The sequence below is a fragment of the Malus sylvestris genome, chromosome 15, assembly GCF_916048215.2.
Source record: "Malus sylvestris chromosome 15, drMalSylv7.2, whole genome shotgun sequence".
NCBI classification, from domain to species: Eukaryota; Viridiplantae; Streptophyta; class Magnoliopsida; order Rosales; family Rosaceae; genus Malus; species Malus sylvestris.
Window position 1 is genome coordinate 10,575,009 of NC_062274.1, and position 21,123 is coordinate 10,596,131.

The 21,123-nt window shown below is 36.9% G+C and overlaps 1 protein-coding gene and 1 pseudogene across 1 annotated transcript; one reads left to right on the forward strand and one right to left on the reverse strand.

Moving 5' to 3' along the window:
• Positions 1–11,201: 11,201 nt before the first annotated feature.
• On the reverse strand, positions 11,202–11,737 carry LOC126601307 (triosephosphate isomerase, cytosolic-like; annotated as a pseudogene).
• Positions 11,738–17,766: 6,029 nt separating this feature from the next.
• On the forward strand, positions 17,767–20,342 carry LOC126601306 (polygalacturonase-like). Its single transcript, XM_050267998.1, has 3 exons — positions 17,767–18,311; positions 19,225–19,514; positions 19,597–20,342. Exons 1-3 carry the CDS (start codon positions 17,853–17,855, stop codon positions 20,042–20,044), a joined length of 1,197 nt encoding a protein of 398 aa, XP_050123955.1. The 5' UTR covers positions 17,767–17,852; the 3' UTR covers positions 20,045–20,342.
• Positions 20,343–21,123: the final 781 nt, after the last annotated feature.

Here is a 21,123-nt window from a genome sequence, read left to right on the forward strand (position 1 = left end):
GACTTATGAGCCATTTATGTGACATGGGGAAATTAGGAACTTACAGGGAAGAACTAATGAGATCCAAAGGCAAGGGTACTTGCAATGCATCTTCTGGACCGCGGTACCTTATCTGAATTTGATCGTGGGCTAGCTTTCATTAAATTAAATATAAAAATAGTTTGCTTATTACATGTAAAGAGTCATTTCTTCTTACAAATAAATTAGAGTTTGACGTGTATTATAACCACTATCATAAAGAGGTACAGAGGTAGTTGAGGCATCTTGAGTGGAGGTAGCAATTGGGTAGTAAAGTTAGATTTGCAATGTTGTGTAGGAGAAACGCATCTCCAACGGAGGTAGCAACAAAATTAGTAAATTGAAGAATTAATTACCAATTGACCTTGTATATTTGCAAGGTCAGTTGCTACTTTCTTCAAGTTAGCAAATTGGGTCATGCAATATTTTTTTATTAAAAAGTAAAGAGTTTGAAATATATAAGATGATTATTTTGTGGGAAGCTAGTTTTTGAGGGATATTGTTGAGGTTAATAACAAAATAAGAAATATTGAAAATTTAACTTTCCCCCTTCAAACTCATTTTTTCTGACCTATAGCCCATCATATAATATTTATCCGAATAAAACCCAATGATTAGGATCCAACTAAGCAACTTACCAAATTAAGTTTGTGTGTCCGTTTTTATATTTTTTGGATCCCTAATATACCCCATCTAAGCCAGTATAAAAAGTTTTTTTTAATTTTGTTTTAATTGATCACGTGCATTGAATTTGGCAAGGTCTTGTAGCCATGAAATATAGTTCTAGATGGAGGAATTAACTTGGAAATTTTTTTAATTTCGACAATAAATTTCAATTTGAATATACCTAATGTAGTGTTTATTTTCAACAATATCTATTGTTTAATTTTATGAAAATAATTTACCTACTATGAAAATTAATTTTATGAAAAAAATATCTATGGTTTAATTTTATGAAAAAAAATATCTATGGTTTAATTTTATGAAAATAATCACCTATAGTATAATTACATGAAAATAATTTACCTACTATGAAAATTAATTTTTTGAAAACAATATCTATTGTTTAATTTTATGAAAATAATTTACCTAGTATATAATTACATGAAAATAGTTTGCCTACTATGAAAATTAATTTTTTGAAAACAATATCTATTGTTTAATTTTATGAAAATAATTTACCTACTCTATAATTGCATGAAAATTAATGTGCTTACTTTTTAAATTTGTAACAAAATTAATTTACCTACTTCTTTTTATGGTATTAGTATACATAAATGTAGAATATATGTCCATATATATTTGATCTAATTAGGTTTTGGATTGGAGGAATTCACACAAAATTAAAAATATATTAAACAAATTAAATGTCTAAAAGAAACGTATAGGAGATTTGGTGGCATAATTTTGTAAATATACACAAATTCATGGACATCTTTTATCAAACATGACATCATATTTAAAAATTGGGTTTTTTTTTTTCTGTCAAATTTTGTTAGATTAGCCACTGACGGGGTTTGAACCCACGCCATCATGCAATAGCTTAGCTCCTTTCCACCACTGTGGTAAAAGGTCACTTGCAAAATTTGGGTTTTATTTAGAAGTTATAATATATGTGGGTTTTTGTCTAGAGTTTAAGAGTTGCAAGGGCTTAAATCTAAAGAACCCTAAGAAATATATAGGAAGATTATGTTGTGGTATAAATTTAGAGGGCGAAGAAGGGAGAGAGATCAACAAGGAGAAGAGAAGAAGAAGAAAAGGGCTTGAGGAATTCTATGAAATGTGAAACTTGCTCTCTGAGTAATACAAGCACTAACAGAAAAGATCTTCTATGTTTCATAATATATACATAATCTCCTATAATTCTAACTGCAACAGATTAAAATATTAATGATATTTTACGAGGGGGGTTAAGTTTTCGGACTCCTCTCTGTTCAAACTTGATGTCAGTCATAAGGCACGGAAAGCAAATTAGGGCTACAGCTGAAACAAATGTAAAGCGAGATCAATTCATGGCTGGGAGTGGGATTGCCGCTTTAAATTGAGCCCCTTCTCCAAGTCCAAACTCAGAAGACTGGAAAGGAAAACTACCATATGAGCCCATCTACTAATTAAGTTACTTGTTCCTTAATCAAGGAAATCCCCTACAGTAGCAGTACTATATATAGTAGCTAGGGTCGTCAAATATAGTTCTTTTTAGTTTGATTTTTGGTCAAGTATATACTTTGTTAGCAGCAAGCAATTGGCTTGAGAAATCATGCTTATCAAAGTTAACTTAACGGACGTACTTACTTTCGGTACATAATTCGGCATGGATATGGACCAAACTCTCGCTATTACTTGATAGTCAAGTTACTATTGCGACTACTGTTAAATTGCTTTATCTGAGTATGTGATGGACAAGTAAACATATATTAAGCACAAAAGTTCGCACACAGTTATCTATTAAGTGCTCGCATGACTTTTAATGCACACAACTTGAGATCATGCATGCAATTTCAAAAGGTGGAAAGATTTTTCAGTGTCACGGTACACACTATACACCACGTGTCACTATACAAATAGTGGGATATGTGTGTTAAAAAGTTAATAACTTAAAACATAAAATTTCCCACCACTTACATAAAAACACATAGTGTACCACTTATGTTCCCATCACAATAAAAAAAATAGAATAGTTAAGAAACACATGGTGTACCACTCGTGTCCACTAGTCCACTTTACCCGATGCATGTCATTATCTCCTCTGCACAGAATAGTTAAGAAAAAGAGTTGGATGATACACAATATTTTCTTCGTTTCTAAGATCTAGTTCGTGTTAGAATGAAAACTATACAAACTTACGCATATATACACACACACACACACACATATGTACATATATATATACACACACATGCAGTGGTGGAGTCAGAGTTTATAAATGAAGACATAATATCAACAAAAAAAGCTTTATTAGGTTATTTCATCAAGCATCTAGTGGGCATCTGCCAATTCCTACTAACATATATGCTGAAAGTTTATACAACATATGTTGACAACTATTATTATTTGTAGTGGCTTGTCGATGGTGGGTGTAGGATACTGTGAAGTAATGTTGAGTACTGCCAAGGCTTGTCAACTAAAGTATTTTAGTGAGCACATAGTGTGCACAATAAAGTCACATACAAAAAAGAGAGAAAATGAAGACTAATATGATAGAAGAAAATAGAAGTAGAAGGAGGAGGTTTTTATTTGCCTTAGCTGTTTATAGAGGTCAAATACAATATACAATATACAAATATGCATACTTCACCATTGTACACACATAAGTGAAAAAGAAAAAAAAAATGCTGTTAAGTATTTGAGTTATTTATTATATTGGCAATTAATTAGTTTCAGAGTGAAGCGTCAACTTTCTTTATAGTATTAGAGCTTGTGGTTCATATATTGAACCTTAGTGATTCACGTGTACTCCCACATCACTCAATATATGTTTTGCACGCGTTAGGCTTAAGTGACACCACATATGTGAGGGAACATGTTGAGAGTGTAAATTTCACATGAGAGAAATAAGAGACCTTCCATATTATTATAAGAAATTTTCTATATTACTAATTGATTTTATAATGAAACGTCAACTTGCTTCAAATTGTAGTAAGACTAACGTATGCATGGTTTTCGTGTCTCCTTCATGTCTCTTCTTTATTTGGTCGACCCATGTCCTTCAATATAATGCATGGTTAACTTTATTAAAACTAGAATTCCCAAAAATCAATTGGGCACATCCACCCAAACCAGGCGGCATGACCCCATCTCGTGGAGAAAATTTTTAATGTGCCCGGAACACGGGCACATATGCCATATGTCATTATACAAGTGGAGGGATACTTGAAAAAAAAAAACCTTTATTCACTTATATAATAACATAGAATGTTATGCCCTGTGTTATATATATATATATATATATATATATATATATATATATATATATATATATATATATATATATATAAGACACGAAATTTGGAGACAGCAGACATGCAACCGTTCTTATAGATATATAGTTGAATTATGAATACATTTCGCACATGGCGTAACTTAAAGGTCACACCAATCACATGGCTAGGGCTATATAGCTCCACACAAACAAAAATTTCATGAAACAGGGAATCCCTGAACACAAGCAACCTGCATTCATGAGTCTTGCTGACTAGCGAACATGGACAATTGGACAATTGGACATTGGACATTGGACATTGGAGTACATAACATATATATGTTAGCATGCATGCAGCACTACTGCATGGGATCAAAAAGCTTGATCCAGACCCCCTGACAAAACATTCCTGGAAAGTTAATCAGAGAGAGACCATCACTGGCTCCTTGTGACTGAGATCTAATCTGACAAGTGTGAGTTGGCCAAGCTTAATTTTGGTGAAAGCCCTAGAGCCAGCAATTTTTGTTAATTAATGTACAGGAAATTAGCCATTGTCGTGCATATGCATGTGAGAGCAACATAGAAGGAGGAGATGCAGATGCAATAATTATTATAAATTAGAATAATGCTTGTGTTCCTTATGGAGAATTTACTTGTTCCTTCACTTACGATTAATGAATCTTTACCGTCTGAACATCATAATTGGAATCATTCTCTTTATCATATAGGCAAAAAGGTATTCAATTTAGAGATCGTTTAGTCATACATACGTGTTAAACCAATCAATGATTTTTATAACAAATAACATTCTCATGATGAACCTTCCATTTATTTTATGCATATGAAAAGCTAAAAGATCTCCAAATTGAATGATTTTTTGAAGAAATGATCTTTATAATGATAAAGAGTGAAAGGTTCTTATTATAATCGATATTGAGACGTTAAAGATTTGTAAATCGTAAACGAAAGAACAAGTAGGTTCCCTAGGGATACACATTATCCATAAAATTGTTGTCAATTCCTTCTAATTTTTATTATAATGTGACCAAACAATCATTGGATTAACTGGAATAAAAAAAAGAAAATAAATAATTGTATTATAACATACATTAACCTAGCCATTAGCGCTTATTATGGGGAAATAATTCGTACCCCGTACATCTCATGGAAAGACAAATAGTACATTAATGACTATAGCTATAGCTTTATATCATATCTTAATGACCACGCCATTAGTTATCAACTCAACTGATCTGCGCACATGCATGGCATTTTTGTGGGATACATTGACAAGTTTTATAGTTCTCTGTTCACATGTCAACCCTAGCTAGTCTAATCTTCTTCATTCTCTATCTTTTCCATTCAGCTAATTTATACACATATTTTACTTCCAAGAACATAATCATTCCTGCTACACATGCGGCTCATTTGAAAATTGTTTTAAGATAACTCAAAATGATTTTAATGAAAGTGTTTTTGGAATCAATTCTTAGTAAAAATGCAAGTGAATTCTAAAAAAATACTTTAAAAACTTTATGCAAGCACCAATTATGTGCTTCTTGCAAGGAGCACATCAAATGCTTTTGGAACCCTAAAAATTTCACCAAAAATGTCTTCAATCATTTTAGAAACACTTTCAAAAGAGCCCAATTCACTTCTATATGTTGTGCTCCGATTTATTCCACTATTGATATCTTGTTAATCTAACATCTAATCTAACAAATCTATTGGTTGACAAAAAAAAAAAAAAAATTGATAATTAATTTTCTATTAAATATCGATTCAAGCTTGCGTGCTCCACAAACATTGATAATAAGTGTATTACTGCGCCAAGAGTTAAGAAGATACGAGATCAATATTACATATAACTCATATAGGGCTCTGTGGAAGCATAGAAATGAGATTCTTTGGATTGGCAAGGCACTACAGTCGCTTGAAATTGTGCTTCGGAAGGAGGGCTGGATGCAGGAATTCCATAAGTGGCATAAGCCAGCGGTAAAGAAGAAAAACCGAGAAATTCAGAGATGGGGAAGACCTTCGGAGGGGTGGATTAAGTGCAACTTTGATGGAACTTGGAATTAGAGAAGTAACCGATGAGGCTTTGGGGTGGTGATTCGAAATCATTTGGGAGAGTGTCTTGCTGCTGCTGCTGGCCCCGTTGAGAGGGTTTCTTCCGCGGTGTATGCTGAGTTCTTTGCAGCTCGGAGAGCTGCAATATTGGTTGGCTCTATTGGTATGGTGGAGTTGAAGGTTTAGTTTGAAGGTGACTCGGCGGTGGGGTTGGCTGCCATGTGGAGGAGTGGGGACGACCACTGTCCTATAATTAATGATCTCCGGAGTCTTCATATGGAATGGGTGGAGTCATTGGTTAGTCATATTCAGTGGGAAGGGAACTCGACAACCCATCGACTTGCTCAGATGGGACTTAATAGTGCTTAGGAGTTAGTGTGGTTTTAGGAACCCCCAGATTTGATCCAAGATATACTTCTACAAGAGAGTGTGTAATTCTTTTCAAGTGTTCATTTGAGGATAGTTCTCTTTTGTGCGGGACGCTCTTTTCCTTCGACCGGGTTGAAATCCCCGACAAGGTTTTTATTGAGGCCCATATTGCACACTATCCTCAGTTTGTACGATTTCGATCTTATTTAATGAATATCGTACTTTGATAAAAAAATTAAAAAAAAAAGCTCATATACATATATATATCTTAGGATGCAGTCCTTAGCTATCAATATTTTTTGACTGAAATCTTGTCTGTTTTTAGTTTTTTATCGAAGTCCCTAACATTAATGTAATAGTGTAAGTTACCATATTTTTTAAATTAGAAATTAGAAATTTGTTTTTGTTTATATTAATGAGATTTTAAATATAACCCATAATTTGTGGGATTAAAAAATAAGAAAATATAAATTATCCTCTCTAGTATACTGTGTATATGTGTGTGTGTGTGTGTAAATATGGGTACATTCATCAAAATTAACAAAAAAAAAAATTATTGTACCAAAACATGGGTACATTCTTCAAAACGCAGAAGAAAAAAAAGAAGATATTAGGCTTAATAATATTAGCAAATTTCTTCCATTAAACTTGACATAGATGCATTCTCAAATCAACGAAAAAGAATGCACCCATATAAGTTTAAAAATTGATTAAAAAATTTTGAATGGATTTTATATTAAAAAATTGGGTACATTTTATATAAAAAATTTGTACATTTTATATTAAAAAAAGTACATTTTACATATAACAAATTGGTATATTTAAGAATGGGTACATTTAAGATTAAAAGAATTGAAAATTATATGAATGAGTACATTTAAGATTAAAAAATTGAGAATCTTTTTATAAAAAAACTAATGGGTACAAACTTATTCTAATTTATTTTTTTTTTTTTTTTTTGAAATGTTTGAATTGAAAATTAAGTAGAAGTTTATAGAGGTGTGAGTATTAAAAGCCTAAATCTGTCACATCCCGGCCTGGGTCCACCACATACCAGGCCCGTTCCACCACCGTAACACGATATTATCCACTTTGAGCTTACCATTCCCTCACGGTTTTGTTTTTGGGAACTCACGAGCAACTTCCTAGTGGGTCACCCATCCTGGGAGTGCTCTGGCCTTCTCGCTTAATTTCGGAGTTCCGATGGAACCCGAAGCCAGTGAGCTCCCAAAATGTCTCGTGCTAGGTAGGGATGAGAATATACATTTAAGGATCACTCCCCTGGACGATGTGGGATGTCACAAAATCAATTACTAATTTTTATTGTAAAAAATATGTAATAAACATGTAAATTCATTATCACATTAATGCTAGAGACTTTAGTCAAAATTTGAAAACTAATAAAGTTTCAGTCAATGAATATTAGTAACTATGGACCGGATACTAATTTTTCCTATAACACACACACATATATATGATATTAACATCCAGAAAGGATTCAACATCACCAGGTATTGAAGCATGTTGCTCAATAATTTGTTTGACCTAAATATGAAAAATTTATCCGAAACTTATGCATATGCATTTATAATACGTTCACAACATTAACATTGGGTGTTTGCCTGTAGTTTGGGCTCACATGACTTACTATGACTAAATGATTAAGTCTACATATATATATCAACCTGACAAACAAAATAATATTGCCACTAGCTTTGGAGGGCTTGAGATCGAAACCCCAAATCATGCCCTAAACTCATGGAAGCAAGCCAAACACTAAGACAGGGAAGTAAAGTTGATGCAATCCAAATTTTATTGGTGAAAATATAAATTAAAACATTAATAATCCCAGGAATTTCTCTTGTTGCTAGCTAGAAGCCTAGAAATATATAATTTTATCCTGTACATTCAATTAGGATTGGAGGCTTCACATGCAGTGTAGTCGCATGGATCCAACATTTTTATGTACGTATATGATATTCTGCTAGTTCCAATTAAACATAACCTCACAAGGAAAAGACAAAGCGCCCTTTCGATGTTCCAGCCTTCCAGTGTTTCTAAAAGCTTTATATTTATATATTTTGTACGTAGATAGATGGTGGCCGGATTATAATTTGTTTGTGTGAGCCATCTGCCAAATTTTTTAATCTTGTAGTTATATCTGATCATTCGAGGAGCCTGAATTTATGCAGATAAATTACACTTCAGAAAATATGTTTTTTTTTGGGCTTTTTGATCCCGGTCTATTTCCTTAAAGTGATGATGGGTGAAGTCCACGACTCCACATGCGTAATCTCCACAACTGCGGTCTAGTGCATTAAAATAAAAGTGGGTGCCATGTCAATTACTAATTAGGATTGAAAATTATACAAAATTACACGTCATTAGAAAATATTTTTGCTTACCATCTTTAATAGTGCTCACTATCATATTTATCATTTTTAAATGAATTTAAGTTTCGAGATCTATGTAGTGGATAGATAAAATCTCAAAATTTAGACTCATCTAATCATCATAAATAGTAGGGTTAATCTCAGTTTACTACTCTGAAGTTTCGTGGTTTTCAACATTTGGTACATGAAGTTTTTTTTATTCCAGAGTCATACCTCAAGTCTTAATTTTGGGACAGTTTCATACATCCGTTAAGTTTTCTGTCAGAACCTCCGTTAACTGATGATGTGGCGCCTACTTGGACAATGACTTGGCACCACGTGTCAATTTGGACCCACTTAAATATTAAAAAAATTAACTTTTTTGAGCATCCTGGCCCCCCTTCCCAACCCATTCCCTCATTCTCCCTCCCTTCTCTTCCACATACCCACCTTCCCACACACCCACCCATCTACCCTGCTCCCTCCCCCTCCCTTCTATCCTCAGCACCCACCCAAGTACCCACCTCAACCTTTGTATGGTATCGACCCCTACCCTAGCTATCAGTCCCCAAAACAATATATTTTTTTCCTAGGTCGCTCCTCACCCCCACGACCCCTTCCCTCCCTTCTTTCCTTTCTCTCCTCTGCACGCACCTCGTGGACCTAGAGATCTGGATCGTCGGAGACGGAGTCGGCGCTGCTGACACTGCTGGCCTGCTCTTCTTTTGACTCTTCTTCTTATGATGAATATCGCAGAGGGTGCGTATGATGGATCTGAGCCTGGTGAAGAGCGATGCCCTCATGGGTGGGATGATTGGATTGCTGGAGTTTGGGGGTGGAGCAGTGGATTCTAGCAAGGGAGGGGGGCGGTTGTTAACCTGAGCAAGGAATGAGGGCAGATGCGCTGGAGGCGAGACCTGATCTGGGACTTGGGCTGGTGGATGAGTGGCGGTAGGTTAGAGAAGAGGTCGTGGGCAGGAGAGCTGGTGAGCTTCTAAACGACGTCGCAGAAGTGGGAGAGAGACAGAGGAAGAAAGGAAGATGAAGGAAAAAAAATTGATTTTTTAACTTTTTATTTTTTTTATTTTTTAATATTTAAGAGGGTCCAAATTGACACATGGCGCCAAGTCATTGCCTATGTAGGCGCCACATTATCAGTTAATGGAGGTTCTAACAGAAAACTTAACGGATGTACGAAACTATCTCAAAATTAAGACTTGAGGTATGACTGTGGGATGAAAAACTTCATGTACCAAATGTTGAAAACCACGAAACGTCAGGGTAGTAAACTGAGATTAACCCTAAATAGCATGATGAGCAAAAATGTAGCCCACGTCATTATCTTCAATAACACCATCATTGTCAACGGCTCCATAATTGCAAACATTATAGTTACATCAATCTTCTTATGAGAACTCAAATTCCCATCAATTAAATCATGTCACATCAGTTTAAAACTCACAAATTTGTTTTTATCTGTCAATGAGTAAAATTATGGTTTAGATATCTTTTTTTGAAGAAACGGTACGATATTCATTAAACAACTTAGAATACGTACAATCGGAGGATAATGTGCATATCGGGCTTCGATAAAACCTTGTTGGGAATTTCAACCCAATCGAAGGAAAAGAGTGTCCCGCACAACAATAGAACCTATTTTTAGATGAACAATCGAAAGGAAAATTAATCAAAACCTCATAAACTAGAATGTCTTTAATTAAATCTAGGGGCTCCTCGAACCACACAAACTCCTGAGAGCTGCCAATACCTATACGAGCAAGACAATGTGCTGCCGAATTACCTTCCCGCTTGTTAACAGAAATGAAGAGTTGCAGAAAGAGCATGTACCGAAGAAGAAGAGAGAAAAGGGGATAAGAGAGAGAGAGACAGTAATTGGTTACATTGATACTGAATTGATTTTTACAACTCTGAGAATACAATTTATATAGCCATCATGACTAGCTTGCAGCTTAAGCTATTTAACTAACTAATTTGATAACAACCTAACTAACTATTGCTGAGCTGGAATGATATATTCAACATCCCCTCTCAATCTCAACTGGGATTTCCAGTTTGAGATTGTACGAGTGCTTGAGAAATGCAGAATAATGAAATCCTTCTTGGTGTACAATCACAAAAATCAAGAACCACAACCCTCTTCGGCAATCGACCTTCAATGAAAGGGAACAAGAACTGCACTCCGGTAATCGGCCTTAATGGAGTTGCACACAATAACAACAAACAAAACTTTTCAAGAACGTTACTCCGGCTATCGACCTTTAAGGAGTAACACACAATATTTGAGACAGAACTTTTCACTCCGGCTATCGGCCTTGTGGAGGAAACAAGCTTTATACTCCGGCAATCGGCCTTGAAGGAGCACAAGATACAATATCACAGAAAACCCAATAACAGACAACCTTTTAGACAACATAAAATCCCGGCAATCGGCTTTAGGAAAATACAATCAACAATTTCAGAGCAACTGAGAAATGGCAATTGGCCTTGGTTTGTGCAGCAACAACCTCCACAGTTGTGCCAGCTTCTCGCTGCTCAATGGTCTTACTGACACAAGCTATCACCTTCAAACCTTGAGAAAGTGCGTATGCAACCTTATCTGCAACAAACTCATTGGATTCACCCAAAATCAGTCTTCTTTCTGAATGACCAAGAATGACCCATGGAACCTCGAGATTGACTAGCATCTCAGCACTAACTTCACCAGTGAAGGCACCACCCTTCTTGACCCAGCAGTTCTGTGTAGCGACATGGAATTCGGGCTTCAATGAACTCTTCACCACCGGAAGAAACACATACAGTGGGCTAACCACAACCTCCACAACATCTTGTGATGGAACTTGTCCCTCATTGAGTATGTTCACGATCTTCTTCACCTCATCGAAGGTCTATTGCATTTCCAGTTGCCGCCGACGAAGAACTTCCTGCCCATATTTTCTGGATATTATCGAAACCGGCACAACAGAGAGTGTCGACCTTGAAGTCTTAACAAATCTGAAGTATACGTCTATCGGCCTTGACACTTCCGAAATTACCAAGAAAATTCTCACTGAGACATTATCACAAACAGTTGATATGCTGGAAAGAAAACCAGTAATCGAAAACAAAACCTGAGAACTTGAATCTTGAAAACCCAGAAAACGCATTCGAACATCCAAGCTTGTACGAAAACTCGCTTCTTCAAACCAGGAAGTTCCGGGAAACCCAGCTGTGGCTGTGCCGTTGGCGGAGGGCGGTGGGGATTAACACAATAAATCTTGATCTAACAATGGCTATCGGCCTTGAAAAAGTAAGTATACGGCTATCGGCCTTGATACTTACAAGGTGCACAAAAAAATCTTCACTAAGACATTAACACAAACAGATGGTGTGCACTGCGAAAACAGAAACAAAGAACTTGATATGAACGAAACCCTCGACCCTTTGAGCAGAAAACACTGAGAATTTGCAACCATCATCAAGCTTCAACTGATCGAGAAGGTTTGCACAGCGGAAATGAGAACCAAGAATCGGTTGGCTCTTGATACCATGTTAACAGAAATGAAGAGTTGCAGAAAGAGCATGTACCGAAGAAGAATAGAGAAAAGGGAATAAGAGAGAGAGACAATAATTGGTTAAATTGATACTGAATTGATTTTTACAACTCTGAGAATACAATTTATATAGCCATCATGACTAGCTTGCAGCCTAAGCTATTTAACTAACTAATTTGATAACAACCTAACTAACTATTGCTGAATTGGAATGATATATTCAACACCGCTGAACATGGCTAAACTTCGAATGAATCAAACCACTGAGAAAGAACCACATATCATTTATTATAGGGCCAAATAATGAGCAATCGTCCTTTTGGTCCTTCATGGTCTTCACCACCATAACAGAGTCTCATTCAAACATAATCTTCAAACCTTCAAGACAATGACTCTTAGCCAACAACACTGCACGACGTGCTGTAATCAACTTAGTGTGGAAAATTAATGTTGTCATCGGAATGAGACCTGTAGAAGCGGCCATAAACTCCCCTAAGTGATTACGCAACACTACCCCAAACCCCCCCTCCCCGTAAACCACTTTGACTCCACGCCCCATCAAAATTGCATTTAACCCAGCCCACCTCAGGTTTACTCCACTTCTGCACCACACTGTTAATCTTTTTTGTAGCAGTCTTATGCCATTTTTGGAATTCATGCAACCATCCCTCAACTCTAAGCACAATCTTATGCGGTGGCAATAAATTACCATTCCATAACGCATCATTCCTTTGCTTCTAGAGTGCCCATATCAACATCAAGCAGAATTCAAATCCCGATGAAGGAAACTATATAGATATATGATATACCCATTGCAATAGAGACAACCTGTTGCCCATCTCAACCCTTAACCCCAAACTTCGAAACCACACCGCCCTCGCCAAACTACATTATCTAAGAACATGCTCAGTTGATTTAACTTGCCCACTACAAACCACACACGAAACTTCACTCGTCACTTGCCGTTTGCTAAGGTTCGAACGTGTAGGCAGAGAGGCCAAACACGCATGCCATGCATAGATCTTACCTTCCCAGGGACACACGCACTCCATAATTTCTTCCAGAACTTCTCCTCAATACTCCTAGTTAAAGAAGATGAAGTAGCGACACCATCATCGTTAGTTACATGGATACACAGTGCAACATGGTACACACTCTGGACTGTGAAATTGCCATCCCGCTCATAGTGCCAAATTCGACGATCATCAACATTCCTCGTGCTAAGGGGAAGGCTTCAGATTAACTTTACTTCCTCCGTAGAGAATAAATCAATCAATAATCGAGAATCTCATTGCTTCGACTCATTCCAGAATAGCCCATCCACCTTGGCTTCAGTATCCCAGTGCGCCAAAGGTGGGGTCAAAATCCAAAAGTAGGAATCTCTCGGCACCCAATTATCTTTCCATATACAAATACTCTAACCATTACCCAATAGCCAACGGTAACCTTTCTCAATCACCATCCTCAAAGCGGCAATGCTTCTCCACACATACGAACTATTGGCGTTAACTCGGGCCTCCAGAAAACCTATCATAAAAAAATATCGAGCTTTGAAAACTCGAAAAGCAAGAGATTCAGGTTGATGAATAAATCGCCATGCTTGCTTTGCCAACAAAGCAAGATTAAACGCATACAAATCCCTAAAACCAAAGCCTCCCTCATTCTTAGGCTTACACAAACATCGCCAATTAAGCCAATGCATTTTCCGTTTGCCCAGATCACCACTCCACCAGAATTTTGCAATCATCCTATTCAACTCTTCGCAAAAAGATTTAGGGAGAAGAAAATATTGCATGGAATACATAGGCAAAGCTTGAGCCACTGTTTTCACCAATAATTCATGTCCCGCACTACTCAAAAGTCCTCCCCGCCAACTTTGTAATTTCTTCCAAAGCCTATCTTTCACATATGCAAATGTTTCCTTCTTCGATTTCTTAATTAGCACCGGCAAACCCAAATATCTATCATGGAACTCCACCATCCTCATGCCGAGACAGTCAGCAAGCAACTGCTTGTCATAGCTTGTAAGATTGGGACTAAACGAGACACAACTCTTCTCGAAGTTCACTGCATGTCCAGAGGCCATCTCATACGTTCGTAACACATGTTTAATTTCCTGACACTCACTAAGAATACCATAGGCGAAAAGAAAGCTATCATCAGCAAAGAAGAGGTGGTGGATACTAGGACATCTTGTTGTAATTTGTGTAGGTTTATTGATATAATAAACTTGACTTGGGTAAGTTTCATGTTAATCAAGCTATGTTAGAGGTTTAGTACTTTCAAGTAGAATTATAAAATGTATTAATTGTATGTAAATATTTTGGCAATCAATCTTCGTTGTAGGTTTAATGGATATAAAAACCTTAGTTGCGGGTAATATTGCTAATCAGTCCTTGATGAAAATTAGTGGTCTTAATCTACTTGTGATGTAGGTTTGTAGATTTAACCACGTAACTTGGATTGTTAACATTATATCATTTTTCAAGCATAAACAATTCCAAAGAGGTATATGCGTCCCAATAATATTGTACAGTTAAACATAAAAAAAAATTGGAACAGCGGACATCAAGCCATAAAATATGGCAAACTGAATATGAGACCTAATGGTGCAATCTCTACGGTTTGAATGCCTACAAATGTTAGGGATAATTGGGTGACTAAAATATAATATAAGGATAATAATGTTAGGGAGACTAAATTTGCAAACTAAATTAATGATGTGTCACTAATAGAAATGAGCACGTTTATCAATGCTTAAATAATAATTCAATTATTAGTTTCTATGTCATTTAGCTTGCAAAATTTAGTGTCATGATCCAAAACTGGAATATGATGCGTTGGAGAGAGAGAGAGTCAATGGACTTAAATCTGTAAGCAACAATTAATGGATTACTTCTTACAATTGACCATAGTTTTGGAGTTAAATTTAGTTCTCTTTTTTTTTTCTTCAAGTAAGGGATTAAGTGTACCTAACAAAGGACCAAAATCAAACACTAGCAAGGGTTCAATAAAAGTTTATCTTATTAATTGAAGATAACAATTGTGGTAGTAAAAATTTGTCGTCTTTAATCTTGATGAATTTGTACCTACAAAACAATTAAATACCTTTGATAAATAACCAAAGTCACACACTCAAGGAGTTGGGGGTGAGCAATGCATCTCCGATGCCTAATTTAGTTTATCTGAAAAGAGTATGAAAAGAGAGAGAGTTTATACCTTATTGCGTAATAAAAGCTTATCAGAAATTGGTGGAGAAATAAGTATTTATAGGGAGATAGCCAACCACATGTGTAGGAATTGACATGCCATGTGTCGATGTCCATTTGGCAAAGGTGTGTTATCTGTTGGATGCAATATGAAAGAATTATTCCGAAAATGTATGCTATTGAATAAATAATATCTTGGAATTGTCTTGTGTAATCCCGGATTGGATTTGATTGTGATTCCTTGCTTCATTGAGTTAGTCTTCAATTAGGAAAGCGTGCATAAAGCATGTGACTTTTTTCCTTGCCATGGGCAGAGCTTAGAGAAGTTGTAGTGAGCAACTCAGATCTTTTTTAGAGTTGAACTACGCATGGAACGGATGTGGATCTTGCCAATTTAATTATAGCATTCTTGTCTCTTATAGGTTAAAATTCAGGTATCAACTCTAAAATTTTTTGTATTATTTTTTGCTACACAACAATCTCATTTTAAATTTGCATAAAGGAAAAGAGAGTTGCCAGAAAGAAGATAAAAATGTACTGCGTAAATAGGAGAAACAGTTATAGCAGCTACTTTATACAGTTAGGCAGTTTATAACAAACTTTAGGTTTGAGAAAGTGTGTGAAATGATTGATTAGGATATAAAGATTAGCCTGATCAGGAAGGAACCATCTCCAAAGACAAACAGCAAATTAAAGCTATTAAAATAGTAAAACCCAAGAAACCAACGAAAACACTCAAACTTGATGCATGGAATGGGAGGGGGAGGATGCGCGTGGAAAGTGGGGTCCGTGCATGCATATAGCCAAGTTCCCTGAATTCAAATAATATTACATAAATAAAGATTCAACTAACAGAATCAGGAGAGGGGAAGGGAGTTGTGTTGTGTTAGTTGGAGATGTATTACATACTATAGGAGATATAGCCCGGGGTTTTGGGCATGACACGCCGCCGCTTGCTTCTCCGTTTTCTACTCCACTCGCATGCATTTGTCACGTCCTCTGCGTCTGCCCCTACCCCATGTTGCTAATGCTTTTTCCCCTCCTATTCACACAAGTATAATTACGTACGTATCCTCCAGCTTCCTTCAAATTACAAACCTACGTACCCAACCTAACAAGGCTGGCAAAATGTTGAATTGCATTCCCACATACATATAATATAATACACACACACACACACACACACACACACATTCTCACATGTATGAGGAGTGCTGCAGCGCTCTTCTGTATGTTGTCCGTTAACATTGTTGCATAAACTGACCATCCAAAAGCAGAAGATGGATAAGGTAGGGAGATCCTGCAAATATTTATGTGCGGTAGAGGTAGTCCAACTCCCGCCATAAGTTTGGTTTCGTTACTTTCCTACTAGTACTAGGAGAGCACAAAATGAAAGCACATATATAAATTGTGCTCAGTTGTCCTGTAACCTGTTTGATATTTTGTCCTGTGACCTGTTTGATATTATTATGGAAAAGAAAAAACCATTTAAAAAACATGGACTAAGTAACCTTTGTATTTTGGAATCCTATGGGAATCTGTAACTTGTCCTTATTATGCAATTAGGTATGCAAAACCATAATTACAGTAAAAACATATTCCGTCGACCACAGTATTACCCACCACCAACAAAATTAACAAGCTTATCTTGCTTAATTGTTAAAGAAATAATAGTAATAATGTGTCTTTCAACTATTTTTTGAGAAAATGGAGGACAATTTTATCTTATTTTTAGCATATTTGATCTTCCAAGAGAGAATTAAGATATAAAATGAATGACGGTTTGTATTGAGGGCATTAAACTTGAAGTAATCATAGAGATATGAAATGTAGAGAGGTGGGAACAGACGAGGGCATTGAACTTGCGCTTCAAGCAATCAAGCTACGTACTATACAATAATGCTATAGGAAAAGGTAGAAATGGAAGAGCATAACATCAGCATCCTAATATAGTAAACCGTAAAGAAAGATGAACTTTTCAGAAATGGAGGTGGCCCAGGTGGGGTGTTTTGGTGTGCACTGTTGCATAGTTATACTAATACGTGATTACAGTACTCCAAGTCGCAATACGTAAGGTCATTTTTGTAAAGTACATCCCAAAAAAATAAAGAAATAAACCAACGTAAGGTGATTTCGGCGCCGCTTGCTTGCTTGCTTTTTCATTTTTGTTACCTGATTACTGGTCTATTATTTATTATGTCCATTTCTTCATTTTACCCCTATAAATACCCCTCAAACCGTTCCAACTTCCCCACCACCACAACACTCTCCCTCCTCAATCTTCATCTCACTCATTTTTCAAACCAGAAAAACCCGAAACCCTTAGTCTACACAGCTTGTACAAATGGCAAACCCCAAAAGCCTCTCGCACCCAGCTGCAGTAGTTCTTGCGTTGATGATGGTGGCTGTAAGTATTACTAGTGTGGATGCTGCAGCCGTCACATTCAGTGTGAGCAGTTTAGGAGCCAAAGCAGATGGCAGGACTGACTCCACACAGGCCTTCCTCTCTGCTTGGGCCAAAGCTTGTGCCTCCGTCAATCCCGCTGTCATCTATGTCCCCGCAGGGAGGTTCTTGCTTCGCAATGCTGTGTTCTCTGGGCCATGCAAGAACAACGCCATCACCTTCCGCATTGCCGGCACCCTCGTGGCCCCGTCTGATTACCGGGTCATTGGAAACGCCGATTACTGGCTTTTCTTTCAGCATGTCAATGGGGTCACCATTTCCGGTGGAGTTCTGGACGGTAAGGGCACCGGCTTGTGGGGTTGCAAGTCCTCAGGCCAGAGTTGCCCCAGCGGAGCAACCGTAAGTTTAACTTAATCACTTATTTCATCGATAGTTAATTTTTTTTAAAGAAAAGTTGGAACGTCGTCAACATTCTCCCAGTACCTTTCATTTATATACAAGATATTAAGTATTAACTATATAATTACGTGCATGCATCAAGTAAAAATTAAGTTAATTAGGTGGCCACTTAAGGAAGTGATCAATTAGTGGAGCATTATTAAACTATTAATTGGTCAGTTTCCACCGGTTACGTACCAATGACGGGTTTTTTCATTAATTACTTTTTTAACTATATATGGGTCATTCGGTTTTCTGGGAAATAGGATTAAGCACAGGTAGTAATCCCAATTAAAGAGCATTAGTCTCATTATGTTCTTACTTCTAAAGACCTAGCTTGAGTTCTTGTACATGAAGTTGCATAAATAATGCCATGTTCATGCGCGAGAGAGAAATTTCGATAGAATGAATTTTTCGTCACCATGATGTTCCTGGACATTAATATAAAATTATGTGAATAGGGTTTTATACATAATTTTTATCAATGTTCCGAGATACCACCGTGATAGTAGTCCTTCTCTATTCATGTTTCTAGCAATATATAATGCATCCACATGTGAATTTGCATTATCTTCCGTCCATCCCTCACACGATTTCTTACTCAATCTCATGCCTGTACTAATTGTCAGAACAAAGGAACAATATCATAAAATTGATGATAAATAACACCACAAATGCATGTGCTTGTATGATATTTATATAAATGATAATTTCATACGTCAAACTACCATTTATTTTATAACCAATTGCTTGCACTAGAGAAATTATATATTAATAAGATCAAGTTCCTTTTAGATTTAATACTTTAGTTAATACCAAATTATGTACTAGATTGTATATAAGACTTAATTTGTGTAAATTAATCATTGTGCAGACACTGGGTTTTTCCAACTCCAACAACATTGTGGTGAGTGGATTAGTATCACTAAACAGCCAAATGTTCCACATTGTCATCAACGGCTGCCACAATGTGAAAATGCAAGGTGTCAAGGTTATCGCCGCCGGCAACAGCCCCAACACCGATGGCATCCATGTCCAAATGTCATCTGGTGTCACCATTCTCAACTCCAAAATTTCAACCGGTGACGATTGTGTCTCAATTGGCCCCGGCACCACAAATTTGTGGATTGAAAACGTGGCTTGTGGACCCGGCCATGGAATCAGGTACATATGTAGCTAGGTTAATGTATCATAATTTTGGTTTTTGATACTCCTCTAATTAAGTTAACAATATTTGTTTGTGCAGCATTGGGAGTTTAGGGAAGGACCAACAAGAAGCCGGTGTACAAAATGTTACAGTTAAAACAGTTACATTCACTGGTACTCAAAATGGCGTAAGGATCAAGTCTTGGGGGAGACCTAGCACTGGATTTGCTAGGAACATTCTTTTCCAACATGTTGTGATGACCAACGTTCAAAATCCAATCGTTATAGATCAACATTATTGCCCTAACAACAAAGGTTGCCCCGGCCAAGTTTCCGGAGTTAAGGTCAGCGACGTGACATATCAAGACATTCATGGTACATCGGCGACGGAAGTGGCAGTGAAATTCGATTGTAGTTCCAAGTATCCTTGCAACAGGATCAGACTGCAAGATGTGAAGCTCACTTACAAGAACCAAGCAGCTGAAGCTTCATGCAGCCATGCAGGCGGAACAACTGCCGGTACAGTTCAGCCTACAAGTTGTCTGTAACTGGACTTGTGGTTTTTGCCCTCTAGTCCTACTCACTCGTAGAACTAGTTGGTATATAGGAACTAAAGAAGGTTACTAGAGTAGTAGCTAGCTATAGCTCTAGCTCTAGGTCGTTGATGTATTGAAAATGTATTTTGCTTGAGCTTGCGGTGTTGGTAGCCTATTGCGCTTCCTTAGAGCCTGGCCTTGCATCATCCAAACCCCCTTCATGGAGAGAGACTCTCCCTTGCATACGGTGGTTTTATATGATAAATTGTTGTTATTTGAAGTGATAAATGCAATATAAATTAAAAGTAAATGTATTGTTTTGGGTGTGCTCTTTTTTTTTTGTTTAATAATTTATTTTAGGGATTTGGTTTGTTTGGAAATTTGTAGATTTTAGTTCTGGCAAGGGTATGCATATTTTGGAGTAATTTTTGTTAATATTACAAGAGTAATGTTAGGGAGACTAAATATGTAGATAAAACTTTGTAAATTAAATGACAAAATTTCCAAATACTCTGTTTAACGCTTGCTCAGTTCGGTCGTGCTAGGTGGCAAGTAGATTCTATATAACTGTTTGGGCCCAAAATAATAGTTTGGGCCGAGTATAGAATCATTCTCGGCCCGGAAGGCCTTGCGACAAGAATGCCATGGATCGTTTAGTACGTGGGCCTCTAAACCTAGGACGGCTAGGTCATAATGCAAGAAGTCGAGTCCTAGTGCAATGAGGAGTCTCGGCAGGACTAGTAACCCGGAAGCGAATCCGGCTCGGTTGAGGACTAGGTTCACAATCCTAGTAAGAATAGGACTGGTCGAGGTGGTGTTGATCAGAAGGAGAAGACCTAGTCCGAGTAGGGTTTTAACTCGGATTCAAAGAGATCCAGTGCTATAAATAGGGGAAGCTGTGCATCATTCAAGCCCCCTGCAAATCAATACAAAACTGCCTTGCGCAAACTCTCAACAACTTGAGATTTTTTTTATTCTTTCTTTTTCGCTGACACATCTTCCGTTGGCATCAACAGCACTGTGGAAGCAACCGGTGATATCTTAAGTCGGCATAGATAGCTCTGTCACCGTAGAATCAGTCGATCTCGTAG